Source organism: Gouania willdenowi, chromosome 9 (genome assembly GCF_900634775.1).
Source record: "Gouania willdenowi chromosome 9, fGouWil2.1, whole genome shotgun sequence".
NCBI lineage: Eukaryota > Metazoa > Chordata > Actinopteri > Blenniiformes > Gobiesocidae > Gouania > Gouania willdenowi.
Genome location: NC_041052.1, coordinates 33,517,791 through 33,532,346, shown reverse-complemented (window position 1 = coordinate 33,532,346; position 14,556 = coordinate 33,517,791). Strand labels below are relative to the sequence as shown.

The window sequence follows — 14,556 nt, the reverse complement described above, 5'->3', positions numbered from 1 at the left end:
TTTGCAAACAAAAACTCAAAGATAAATTAATATTTGTTTATTAAGTGAAAACAAGCGTCAATAATTATTTTCCACTGTGATTATTTACATCTAAAAGAGCACAAAATGTGATTGTCTTCAGAATCAGAATATCAGAATAGACTTTATTGACCACTCTTATACTTATAAATTTATGTTTATACTTCTTTTTCAATTTATTTTTATTTATTCTAGTTGATTGTTATTATTTAATGTTACACTATCTGAGAGAGCACAGGTCACCAAGACAAATTCTTGATGTGTATTCATACACTCTTTGTAAATAAAGTTGATTCTGATTCTTCATTATTTAAAGGCACTTTAAACATCTTGTTTAAGGCTAAAACTACTTCCATTCTTCACAATATCAAAAATCATTGATATTATCAATCAGAACTAATGATTAAATTAATTTGTAAATTCACACAAGTACAGCTTTTCACACTCAGTTCTACCAGAAATATTTGGTTAAAAATGCATTTCTATTCAGTAAAAGCTGTGATTGTTATTACATCTAAACAAGAGTTAATCGCTCTAAAAAAACATCACAGAACGTTTTAGTGCTTTTAGGTGTTTCCTCCTCTTCGTCTTTTCACACCAGGTTGAACTCCTTCAGGTTGTGTCTCAGAATCGTGTCTTTGACGGCAACGAAGACGAAGCGGATATTTTCTGTGTCTGTGGCGCAGGTGAAGTGAGAGTACAGCGTCTTCTCCTTGTCCGGGTTCTGGTCTTGATACATTTTTAAGATGAACTCCTGAGCTGCTCCAGCATCCTGTTTAGGTCCTGCAACAAAATGTTCATGATATTTGTTCTTATCATATGAAAATAAATGTCACTGTATGATATTTTATTAAATGGGCATCATAGGACAAAGTTAGCATGCACATTATGAAGTAAATATATTTCTTAAAAGTTTTATACAGGACTACACATAGTAAATCATACAGACGAGGATTAGGGCCACTGAAAAAAATTAAAAATAGCCACTATGTGGGCCCGGAGCAGCCCACCATGCCGGTATGGTGGTTGGGGAGGTGCTGGCGTCTGTACTGTCGATTGTCTGGTGGGTCTGTCTTGCTATCTGCTGGCCAGTAGGTGGGTCCAGGCGCCCTTGGCTGGGGGCTGCTATACCACACCAGGTGTGGGCCGACCGTCGGGTGGTCGAGCGCCGATGTGGGTGTTGCCCCGTGGCTTGCGGTGGGGCCTAGGCTGCTATCCTTTCACCGTCTGCGGCTGTGCGGTCCTGCTGCAGGGGGGGCTCACTCCGTGGGGCCTCACCCGGAGGCTCGCCCTCAGGGGTTCCCGGTGCCGGGGGGTGCCCTTGGGGTCTGGTGAGCTCGGCCTGCTGGCAGGGGTCTTCCGGGGCGGGCATGCCTGCAGGTGCGGCATGGGATGGCTCTTGCGGGGTGCCGTGGGGTTGGTGGTGGGGGGCGCTGGGTCTTAGCCTTCTTGGGACTTTCTTAAGAGTGTGTGTGGGGGCAATGGCTGCCTCTCGGCCTGGGGTCTCTAGGGCATCTAGGGGAACTTCTCGGTTGTGGGGGGTGGCCTGGGGCTCCTTGGCTCCTGTTTTTGCTGCCCACCTGGCTGCATCTTTGGGCCCAGGGCGGCGCCTGGGTTTGCAGAAGTGGTTCTTGCACAAACATTGGTCATGGATGCATTGGCCTTGGGCTGTGAGATAAGCTCGTACTGCGCTAGACACGTTGATCCCAAATACCAGTTTTAGGTTTAACCACTCACTCCAGGCCTCTGTTCACGGCCACCACATTATACTTAAGCTGGATGCTGTGTCACCATCTTCAATTTCTCCACACTTGTCACCAGACTGGCTGATTACACAACACAATATACACAACTATAACATCACATTTCACTCTCACCTTAAAACGGTCAACTCTCTTTTCCATTTGGGTTTTTTCTTAGTCTTAGTATGTTTGTAGTTGAGTTTTTTGGTCCAATTTTTTAGTCTTACTTTATTTGTGTCTTGATTTTTAATTTTTTAGTCTTGTTTTTTATTTATTTTTGTCTTGTCTTTTTATTTTTTTTTGTCTTTATTTTTTTTTTTGTCTTTTTTTTTTTTTTTAAGTCTGAACTCATACAAATATCTAGGCAGTCGTCCCACCCGTTCATCTGTCTGCTTTGTAAATGAAAAGTTTCCTAAAACAAATATTTATTGTCCCCAACCTGTGAATTCTGGGAAGTAGTCTGCGATGTGTGAGTGCTGGATCTTTTCCTGGAGGACGTCCGTCTTGTTGAGGAACAGAATGACTGAGGACTTCTGGAACCAGGGGGTTGTGATGATAGTTTTAAACAGGGCTTTGCTCTCTTCCATTCGGTTCTAGAAAGAAAAACAAAGAGACGAGCGTGAGGCGACACTGGTCACAGCAGCTTTAAAAACAGTGGAACCCCCTCCTCACCTCGTTGTCACACTCAGCTAGGACCTGGTCGTACTCACTGAGGGCCACCAAGAAGATGATGGAGGTGACGTTCTCAAAGCAATGGATCCACTTCCTCCGCTCTGACCTCTGACCCCCAACGTCCACCATCCTGTGTGAAGAACATCCACAGTCACGCAGGAAAAGGAGACTTGTCTAGAAAGTCTCACCTGAAGATGACGTTCTCCATGTCGAAGGGATACTCAATGATCCCAGTGGTTGGAACTCTGACTCTGAGGATGTCCTGAAGGTCTGGAAGGTAAGAAGGCTGTCCGATGCGGTCCAGGTCAGAAAGATAGCTGGAAAACAAACTTAACCGTCGGTTCCTGACAAACATCCTTAAAAAAAAACCTCATTCAGCGAGAAGGCGTGATCAATCACTGAAGCTTCTTAACTCATGGGTCAGAACCCAAAGGTGAGCCCTGAGGCTTCAACTGAACAACGAAAAATATCTTCTGCCTTAATTTTGACATGTTTGTTTCAAAATGTGGGGCAATATAGAAAATCAAAACGTCACGAGATGCAACGTTGATGGTACAATCATTCAGATAAAAAGAAAAATACACAATCTACTACACACCAATTTCTTATTTATCTTAAGTTGTAAAAGTCAACTAAGTATGACAGTATGTCCAGAGGTAAAATATAATAAAAACATGGTTGTTTTTTTTAACTGCAATTTTTTTTGGATCTTTGTTCCTTTCCAAAAAATATCGTATTGACATCAGTATCCGATTATCGGTTATTGTATCGTATGTAGAACTTATTGTATCATCCCACTCCTATTTATTTGTATGTATAGCTTCCTATAAGCTAAATAGTTTGTTTTTTTTACACTTGTCTGAACTTCTTTATTACCTCCACCAATGAGAAAATATCTAATTATTTGCAAAATTTACAAAATTCATATCTCGATTAGCAATCGGCCAATCTTTACAGTATGTCGGGTTTGTCCTCACTTGACTTCCCCACTGAGTTTCTTCTGGATCAGATCCAGATTGTGCAATTCATCGTGATTCTTTCTAAAGAATGTAGGTGCTCATACAGTTAGACCAACTGTATGATTATTATTGGGTGAATAATGGTGTGAATAATCATGGTACCATGATCAGGATCACTGATCCAGAATAACTACCAATATCTGACAAAGACCAGATTTGGTGCTTGGTGGAGGTTTGTGCTCTGAGGGCTCTCGTTTGCTTTTCGTATTTAGTGAAAAGCTTCTATCTTAGAGTAGAAATTATAATATTCCCTCTCCAGTCAAATCAACGCTTGCTACAAATGTATTTTAATGCCTTTTCTTGTGCCACACTGAGATAATGTGATGTATAGAAACCTTGACATCAGAGTTGCAAATGCTCTATAAAGGTTTGGAGTCACATGATTGTCTTGATTCCAAAGACTCGGTAAAGGATTCTCTCACTATTTAGTGGAGTCGGAGAGCTGATATTCTCTGCGCCGCTCGTAGCATTCCTGCAGCCCTGCATCGTTCCACAGACTCTTGATTCCAGCCACCATGTCCTGATCCATGGCCTCCACCTTATCCACCTCCACCTCCAGCACTGCACTGGCATGGCTCTGAGGACACCAACACAACATCAACACAACATCAACCAGGGTTGGCGTCAATGTTGCCGTTGTAATCGTAATTGAATTGTAATTGAGTTCAGATAATTTACTCTATAATTGTAATTGGCATGAACATTCTATAGAAACTGTCAATTACAATTTTTTTTTTTATTACAGTTTTCCCAAATTCATTCAAAAAACTACAATTGTTCATATATTACTGTTAGTTTCATGTCACAGATGTTAGTTCTACCTCAGGTGTGTAGTATAAGTTTTCAGTGAAATGGTCCCAAACTTTTGAGACTTTAGGTTGGTTTTTCTTCTGTTGCGCAATTGTTCTTCACAATGTAAATTGTGAAGCGACGCTGCCCCCAGCAGTTAATGTATGGTACTGCAGCAAAAATGAAGCAGAAAGCTTGTAATTGTAATTAGAATTAGAAAAAAACGCAGATCAACATAATCGTAATTGAGTTGTAATTGAACATGGATAATTGAAGATGTAATTGTAATTGAATAATGTAATTGACCCCAACCCTGACATGAACACGAGTCACTGGTGCTGCACCTGGTTTGCAGAATCAGCCAGTGATATACTGAGTGGGTCCATGGCTCTGATCATGGCCTGCATGGAACTGAAGATGTTCTGGAAAACCAGTTTAGCATAGGTTCTTTTGTCCTCTTCAGTGTAACCTCCTCCATGGATGATCCTCATCTGTTTGATGAAGGTGCTTTTTCCACTTTCCCCAGTGCCTGTCGGACACAGAGAAACTCAACATGAACAGGTCGGACACTCACACTTCAGATGAGGAGAATTTGACCCCATTCAATATTTATCATTTCAAATAGTAGTAGGGTGACCAGGGCTGTGTTCATAAGGCTGGTGGCAGAAGGAAAGGAACTGTTTTTGTGCCTGGAGGTTCTGGTCCTGATGGATGAAATCCTCCTTCCATAGGGGAGAGATTGAAACATTCAAACATTCAAAAGCAGACACCAGGCGGGTCGTGTTTGAGCGGATATTTAGAACTGGTGGTCGTGTTCGGTCACACGCAGCGTTCTTCCTTTCCTGCTGCAGCTGTAGTCCTGAAGAATGCAGCTTTAACTGAAGCAGTGAGAACATGATCCCAGTGGAGGGATGACGGAGCAGAGGACTATTATACAATATGTTGAAACATTCCTTTTTCTGCACAATAACAGGGATTATCCTTATCTTTGATACATGGATTATGTAAATAGATCCGATAGGTCTTTTGCGTGTCTCTTGTTTGTGTTTCACATTCACTTGATACCTGTGCACTGTTCTGATATTAACATTAATAGTTGTTTGTTAATAAAATCGGTGCTGATCACTAAAAATGAGGTTTTCACTGTTGGGTCGGACTCGGACGAGAAAAGGCGGCCCGATCCGCCTCCAGCTGTGACACTGTGTTATTTATTTACTCTTTGTTCATGTGACTGTTTACTGTAAGACCTGTGCACATGCCTCTGCGTACATCTATGGAACTTAACAGTAGCTTAGTCCACTCCACTGTGCTTGTCTTCTTTCAGTCTCCAAGCCGTCGTCTTCTCCTTCTTTTTTATTTCCGGGTTTTGGGACGCCTCTTCAAGCCGTTGAGAACGTGCACCAGCGTCATTTGACGTCATGTCTGCAGAACTGCGTGGAAAATGTGTACCCAGAACAGCAGTACAAAATGAAAACACACAATCTGTTCAAGGCAATAGGTAGAAATGTGTGTGGGCTCATTCTCTTTGGTTGTGAGCGCTTCATCACTCATTAGCAGTAAAAGACTATAAATGATTTTTTTTGTTTTGTTTTTCACAAATCCTGCCCTATGCTATTTTAAAGGCAAAATGTGGCAAGCAATAGTGAAAAAAGGCAAAAATGTGGAACATAAAGAGGCATAATGTAGGGAAAAAAAAACAGTGAAATAAAGTTAGTTTATTTGGATGAACAATTGACAAAAAGTGGGAAAAAAGAGATATTTATTGGCAAAAGGTAGCTTAAGTCTGAAAAAAGTGTCAGAACTTTTTGAAAAGGGGCAAAAATGGGACAAAGGAAGTTGCAAAATGTAAATCGGTAAAAAGGAGTCAAAAAATGTCCCCCTTTTAAGGTTTTCTAGGGGAATAATAATTAAAATTAAGACATAAAAAGCCACATGTTGAGAATCACTGACTTAATAAAGGCTTCTACATGGTGTCGCTGATAATGTAGTGGACTGGTTTGGATAGAAAATGCCAGGGTTGAATTTTTCACCCAGTCCAGCCCTGGTTCAAAGTGGGGAACCCCCAAAAAAGTGTGAGAACCACTAAAGGCTAAAGTGAGGAGGTGGTCAGACTCTTTCCTTCCATTCAACACAAACACTTTGCTAAACAAATGAGATTCAAATTTTTATGACCTCCAAACGTTGTCTCTTCACTTCAAATTCCTAAAGAACAACGTAAGCAACAACAAAAATAAATGAAAAAAATCTCCAGAAGTACAAATTTGAAGGAACTATTGGAAGTTTTGTGATTCAGAAACAAACTTTAACGCTTGAATTCCAAACCACTGATTTACATACAGGAGCTGAAGAGTAAAGCGATGATGACTTTAATGGATCTTGAGACTAACTCGTCTTTGCAAACTGGACGATTTGAATGTGAGACATTTGACTGACAAAAAGGACGTCTGTCAGTGAAGTGAAGCAGGAACTACAGACTGACCTCCATCCATTGGTTTAACACAGGGACGTCTCGAACAATAAATAACTACGGACCAGTTTGATGTTAAATGAGCTGCAGATTCAGAAGTTTCAACATTAATGTGCCCTGGTATAAATAATATATAAAGTACAAGACATTGACATTATCAAAGATATCAGTCCCTGCAGTTTCTTCACAAATGTCATCTATTTTGAGACCAATTTATTATTTAATTTAGGAATGATTTGTGGAATGATATCAGGAAAATTGCAGGATTTTGGATTTCTTTCAACAGTTGAAATTTAAAATGACTGCCAATGTGTGATATAAGTCTGGAAAAACTGTGAGCTACTGCAAATATTCTGGCGTTTCATTGAATTTGTGTATTTAGAAGGACTGAAATATCTACAACTGAATTAGTTGGTCACTTACACAGTGATTCATGTTTTCTTTGTCATTTTTTCTTTCTGCTGCAGGCCAATTTGGACATTCCAAAGGGCCGGATTTGGCCCCCTGGCCTTGAGTTTAGCCCTTCATAAAAATACAACATATGAAGATGAGATTGAAGATCAGGATGAACTTGTGTGAAATTAATTTACCGTATAATCACAGTTAAAGTTATTCTGTTGGATCAAAGCTGGTCATTTACATCATAATGTGTCTTCCACCTGCTAGAAATAGCAATATCTAGAATCTATGATCTATCTATGATGTGAAAATGATGCTAACATTAGCCGCTACCATAATTCCTAACTTTGAGTTCACTTTGGAAAAAACCTTTCAAGTCAAGTTTAAATTAGCTACTCTTCACACTATTACTGAACGTTTTTGGTGTTAGATAAAAATATGACATATGGCTATTCTTATACTGCCAGTAATCGATCAAAGTGCTACAATCACCATAGCTGTTAATGTCTTTTTTGCTGTTTCTAAAATAATAAACATGTAAACTTAATGCTAACTTTGTGCATCTTTAACAAATATATATCGAGGGATGCAGAATGGTATCACTTTTTATCCACTTCCGTGTACAAATACAAGGTGCAACTTCTGTTCTGTCATGTTACCATGGTTATTTCATATCAAAGTCACATTTTTTATATTTTTTTAATTTCTCCAACCCTAGTAAGTAACCACTGATGCTTTGCAGTATAACTAACATCCATATGAATGGGTCACTTTGTAAAGATAATGTTCTTCTAATGTGTTCCTCGATCGCATGAGTTCAAATGTTACTTCATTCAGACACTGATAAACCCATAATTATGAATATATGTGCGACAATAACGTCAGATTAATTTTAGTGACACAGGTGCAGGATCTCTATCTCTGTCTGCCCCAAACCGACCTCTCCTTTAAGAAACTTGACTTGTAAACAAGGTACATTCAAATCCTCACAATTTGTCTAAGTCTTGTTTGAAAAGATGTAAACACTGGAGAAATGGAGACGTGGTCATGCAAAGCAGACAAGAAGCCTGAGCGAAGAGTGTCGTCATCGTCACTGCTTTAGTAACGTGTGTGTGTGACACATGACCTTACATTTGAAAGAGAAGAAAACCTTTTCAAAATCAGTGGCTCAAATATTCATTCCAGTTAAACACTAAAAAAATGTGTTCTGATTTAAAACAGTGACGTCTATGAGGCTTGACTGAGAATATATGGTGTAGAAATAGCGACGAAGTTAGGACCCCCCCTTTGTTTGAGGGGAAACACACACTAATACGTCACTACTTTTACATACTGTATAAGGCACGCTAACACGATGCTAATAGCTGCAGTCCTATCAAAAATTATATAGCTGGTTATTAGATAAATGCTGATTTGGATTTATTTTAGTTGAGAAAGTCAAGATTTATGATGTATCAGAATTTTTTTTTTTTTCATGGGAATATTAGACATTGATATTTCTCCCCAGAATCGTATACATATATATTGACCCAAATTTGTTTCTAAAAGACTACAATTCAACTATTTTTTTTTTTTTTTCGAATTAGAAAAAAAGTTTATCTAAAATCCTACTAATAGTTAAAATCACATCCCAACACTTATTAAATCTGATTGATCCCAAGTATCATCCCAGCTCTACTACGGTACTTATGTTTCCTTTGACTCTTGTGTTTGTTGCACGTGATAGATTTGAAACCTGCACTGTTTGGTTTTGATTTTTAAGTCTGATTATTTCTGTGATGAATACTAGAGTAGATGTAAACAAACCACTAAAACTATGGCGAGATTATTTCACTAAAGTGATGGATGAATTCAATAGAAATGCTTTGCTGAACTAAATCCAACTGTTGTTGAATGTAAAGGTTATTAATCAACCAATGTGTTGGTTGATTATATTACTTCTGCTCTGTGGTGGATTTACATGAAGCTTTGCATGAAACACACACGTTATGGGTTCCTAACTCACCACACACTGACCCAGGCTCTAACGGAGGTGCAAAGTACAAACTAACGACTGCAGTGAAAGTAACGCAGATGGACTGAATGAAGTGGTTCAGCTGCTTCAAATGAATGATACGTTACAGCATGTGTGTCAAACTCAAGGCCTGGGGGCAAAAAAACGGCCCTTTAGGTCAGTGTTTCTCAAACTTTTTTGGCTTAAGTCAAGTACCCCCTTTCTCTTATTTACTCTGAATCCAAGTCCCCTCTTTGTCCAAATGCAACATTTTGCTCAGAATTCTGTGAAAAAACAACAATAGATCATAATGATGGAATGAATGAGTGATGACACATTTTAAAGAATTCACATTTGTAAATAAGTGAATGAAACAGTATTTAGTGGCTCATGAATGGAATTATTTGTGTAGTTTTGATCATTTCCGTTCATCTCTCTCCTGATGTAGGACCAACACTGCCTCTTGTATTTTTAGTTCATGTTCTAATCAACATCATTTCCATCATCATTATCATTTTTAACTAAAATTAAACATTAGAAAACCCATATTTATTAGTACCCTCTGTAGTACACGTACCCCCATTTAAGCAGTGTTTCTCAAATGGGGGTATGTTTAGTTAATTAGCAAATGAAAGCATTAAAAATTGGGGTTTTACGATGTTTATTTTTAGTTAACAAAGATAATCACACTGAATATTACCAGCAACTCACAAAACCACAACAAAAACACACAAAAAGATTAAAAAAAAAAAAAGATACTAAATAATAAAAAGAACAGACACGCAACAACAAAAAACACATAAAACACAAAATGATGATAGAAATGATCTTGATTAGAACATAAACTGAAAATACAAGGATCAGTGTTGGTCCCACATCATGACCGTAAATGATAAAGTATAGAAATACATCTATTCTTTAAAATGTGTTATCGTTCATTCTTTCCATCATTGTGCTTTATAGTTGTTATAGTTGTTTTTTCACAGAATACTGAGCAAAATGTTGTAGTTGGACATCAGGGGGTACTTGAGCCTAAAAAGTTTGAGAACCGCTGCTTTAGAACATCCAACTCAGCTCGCAGGAGGAAATAAAATAGTAGATAAAACATAAATCATTAACTCAGTTGTAAATATCTCCAAAAACTAAAAACTCAATGAAAATCTACAATAATTGCATGGCTCACATCCCCCCCCCCCCCCCCCCCCCCCCCCCCCAATGCTTATATCCACGTTACTGTAACTGAGTTGCTTTTCATAATGTGTAATTATAATGTGCATATACTTCTACCATTACAGTGGGTACTTGTACTTTTTTTTGAGTATCTTTCTAAATCAGTCATTTTACTTGAACTTAAGTACATTTTAAAAGAAGTAATTGGTTACATTTCTACACCCAACTGTTACTGAGTAATTCATTTTTTTTTAAATGATTAACATACATTATGAAACTACAAAAAATGAAAAGACAATCAAACAATCAAATTAATGACATCATAGCCGACCAATCAGATTGAACGTAATGGTGAACCTTAAAGCCTGGGAATTTTTTTTATTATTTTGAATTGAATTCAATGGTGTTATTTTATTTTTTAAATAATTGTACATTTTGACAAACCTTTTATTTTATACAGATGCATTTGTGGAAAATAAATAAAGTTCCAATTGTGATAAATTTGGTGTCTTCTTTTTTAAGTTTCTATATCAGATGTTTACTGTATGCAAGGGAACCAAGATTTATTATCAAAAGTAAATGTGGGGGTAAACGTAACTAGTAACTTTTACTTTGAGTACTATTTAATTGAGCTACTTTTTACTTGCACTTGAGTATTTTATGTAGAATGATAAATATATATATGTATGTATGAGTGGAACCATGCAACATTTACGTGATTACTTTAATAGTAAGTAAATATGATCTCTTTTGTAAAATGTAGCTAATTATTGTCTTTTATTGTCAAGTGTGATAAAATGGCCTCTACAGTGTAAAATAATCCTGTTTCAATAAATTACAAGAAAATTAGTATTTTATTGAGCAATTGTACTGTTAGTTTGTGGTGAATTAGTCCCCCCAGATTTTTTTATTAATTTTTTTGGATTAATTAAATATTTCCACGTACCCCCTGCAATGTGCTCTTGTAACCCCAGGGGTACACATACCCCTGTTTGGGAACCACTGCACAGTCCTAGCACCTTCACACAAATATAGTGCCTAAACAAACATGACTGTATATATTTTATAGTGTATTCCATCTCTTCATTTCTTATTTTTAGAACCATATCATGTGTAAAATAGTTGAAATGTGCCTGAACTTCCAATAAAATGCAGAGTCACTGATGATGATGATGATGATGGCACAATAACAACCTCATACTTGATGATCAACAGTCATCACAGAAGTTAGAAATGGTTTCAACACGTGTAAAGTGAGCACGTGCAATCCCAGCATCTCTCACCCAGCAGCAGCAGCTTCAGTTCTCTACGAGAATCCTTCTTATCTTTCCTCAGCTGTCTCTCGATCTCCTCATTGATCCTCTGGTTCTCCCGGTCATCACCAGACACACAGCAGCCCGCCATCAGCAACACACACTCACACACACACACACACACAGAGAGAGAGAGGATAGTAGAGATGACCTCCTCCACCAAGAGCTACTAACACTTTGCTCACTCTGACTTTGGTTCAGAGAGGGAAACACACACACACACACACACACACACACACACACACACACACACACACACACACACACACACACACACACACACACACACACACACACACACACACACACACACACACACAGGCAGGAGTGGACAGTGCAATCAAAAGGAAAAAATCATATAAAAGTTTCAGTGCAAGGAAATTTCTACTTTCCTGTTTGGTTTTACTAGTCAGTAACACACATGTTAAAAACAAAGAACACAATGTGCAAACAACACAATAGAATTATATAGAATAGAACAAGAATTTAAATAAATATAAATATGGGCAGAAGATCAGCAGCTATAGTTACAAATTTTTAATATTAATATTCAATTAAACATGTACAATGATTGTAAAGGGTGTGTTTCTCGTTTATTATACATTTTGAAATTATTATTATTAATAAAAAAAAAATAAAAAATGGGGGTGCAATTTGGCCCCCCTCCAGCAGATGGCGCCCAAGCGGCGGCCAGGGTTGCCTGTGAGGAAGGCCGGCCCTACGTCTTGTCTGTAATTTTTTGTTTTCACTTATCAGGGGCGTTTCTAGACCCCCTGGGGGCCCTAGGCAAGAAGGACTATGGGGCCTCCCGGCCCCAGAATGACGATGAATGAAGTCCAGGACGACGGATCAGTAAAGAAATTCTTTATTAAATAATTAACATATAAAATAAATAACATAGCTATCTAAACTAAATGCAAACTACAGTAAATGCCAGAAAAACAAACACAACTGAAATGTGTAAATTTTTAAGTATGATAAAAATGCAACCAAGCAAAAAACAACAAAAAAACAAGGAATTGAAGTGTAAAGTAAGAGTACACTAACCATTTCTCATTGGATTTTCTAACCATTTCTCTTTGGATTTTGTAATTTTCTTTGGTGAATCTCCCGAGATGGGTTTTCTGAATTTTGGGGAAATCCATGTCTGTTATTTGGAGTTGTTCTTTTCCCACAGTTTAACACTGAGCATTGTCATTGATAGCTTTTGGCCACAGCGCAGGATCATCTGATATTATTTGATTTACTATTATTTGAGTACCTTCTGTTCTGGTGATGTGGTGTCATGTGGGTGGTGATGGAATGCTGTGCTGCATGAAGGTGCCATCATCCTACTCTTCTTCTTCAAGACCCCCCTCATGATCTGAGGTTGATATTGCTAGAAAGACAATCGTATAAGAAGCAATTGTTTGAGACAAATATTTGTGTGGTCATATCAAATCAGATAGCTCCCATGATATATTTTAAACTTTGAAATGTGTTTTAAAAAGTTAAACTAAATAAGTTCCTACTTTCATGTAGAGAGGAATGCTGCTGCTGCTGCTGATGTGGTGGTGTTGTGGTGGGGATGGTCCAAAAAACTTCAACAAAGCACCTCGAGGAAGAAAAAAGAAAAGAGCACAATGTATTTGGTTGGCTTGCATAAAGTAAAGTAAAGAAATGTGCATGCTACACAAACACTAAACATTTGAGATATGTATGGAATAATTAATGAACATTCATTTGCAGTAACAACTTTGATGTTTCATGTTATCATTTTATTTAATGTAACATTTAGGCAATAGCAGAACATTTATGGATGTATCAGTTTTACCATTGGACAACAAACACTTTATTCTGGGATAAAAGATCACTGGCAGCAAAGGACTGACTTATTGTGTAGCTATGAATGTACAGTATGTACACAGCCTTTGGTAACAAGACTTATGATGTGTAAGCAAAGCTGGACTACTTTTTAACATAAAGCTGTTAAAATTGGTGTAAAGTAAGAATAAATATGTGCTCTAAGTTTGTCATAACACAGAAGTTTGGTGTTAACCACACTGTCAAATTTGAATAATTAATATATACATATAAACAAACTTTATGAATGTGTTTAGAAGTAAATGGCTGAAATTACTTTACTGGGATGACTGGGACTAACTGGGACAAACTTTTTTTACAATAAACACACATAGCTTACACATTCTCACTTACCACTATCACGTTTTTTCTTTTCATTCTCTTCTTGTTTTACTCTTCTCTTCATAGAATAGAATAGAATAGTCTTTTATTGTCACGGTACTTGGTGGTACAGTGAAATTTGAGAGATTTTGGAGCGAAAACAACAACAAGGCATTGAATATGTACAAAGATGATAAAAAACCAACGTACGGCATAAAAATTTTAAAACGAGACATCGGTGACTAATTTACAGAATAAATAACAGTTTAAAGTGCTGTAGTGTTTAGTGCTAAAGTGTGTGTGTATGTGTGTGTGTGTGTGTGTGTGTGTGTGTGGGGGGGGGGGTTATGGGAGATTGTTCCTGAATGAGTGTGTGTGTGTATCCATGGGTGTTTGCAGTCCGTATGGCCCAGGGGAAGAAGCTGTTTGTCAGTCTGCATGTGTGAGATTTTGTTGACCTGTAGCGTCTTCCAGAGGGCAGCAGGTCGAACAGGGGGTGAGCAGGGTGTAAGGGGTCTCCTGTGATGGCCTTGGTTCTCATGAGCCCTGTGGGATATGTCCACTTCATTTTTTTCGGTGTGTGGACCGGTAGTTGTGGGGCCCCAGTAGGGACGTTCCCGACGTATCACTGTAATGTGCCCGGTGGGTTTCAAGTTGTGTCACTGATATCTGCCGTCTGTCGGGGCCCCTTACTAGCAACTAGCCAGTGACTACTCAGAAAGGGCCCCATGCAGGGGATTTTTGATGTGCTGTCGTTGCAGCGTCTGATTCTGAGAGCGTCCGGGTCACATACTTTGGCAAATCGGTAATG

At 38.2% G+C, this 14,556-nt stretch overlaps 1 protein-coding gene across 1 annotated transcript; it reads right to left on the bottom strand.

Annotated features, from left to right (window-relative positions):
* Positions 1-212: 212 nt before the first annotated feature.
* gna14a (guanine nucleotide binding protein (G protein), alpha 14a) lies at positions 213-11,762 on the bottom strand. The gene is made up of 7 exons (XM_028457068.1): positions 11,553-11,762; positions 4,585-4,769; positions 3,874-4,028; positions 2,621-2,749; positions 2,433-2,562; positions 2,200-2,353; positions 213-801 (listed from the first exon to the last, which is right to left on the bottom strand). Exons 1-7 carry the CDS (start codon positions 11,671-11,673, stop codon positions 611-613), a joined length of 1,065 nt encoding a protein of 354 aa, XP_028312869.1. The 5' UTR covers positions 11,674-11,762; the 3' UTR covers positions 213-610.
* Between the last annotated feature and the right edge of the window lie 2,794 nt (positions 11,763-14,556).

Bases quoted from the DNA above. Each gene is read 5' to 3' on its own strand.
- gna14a (XM_028457068.1), bottom strand. From the start codon at position 11,673: ATGGCGGGCTGCTGTGTGTCTGGTGATGACCGGGAGAACCAGAGGATC. The intron at 4,770-11,552 runs GTGAGAGATGCT...TGTGTCCGACAG, and splicing joins ACTGAAGCTGCTGCTGCTGG to GCACTGGGGAAAGTGGAAAA. The intron at 2,750-3,873 runs GTGAGAGAATCC...TTTGTTTTCCAG, and splicing joins CTCTCCGACTCCACTAAATA to CTATCTTTCTGACCTGGACC.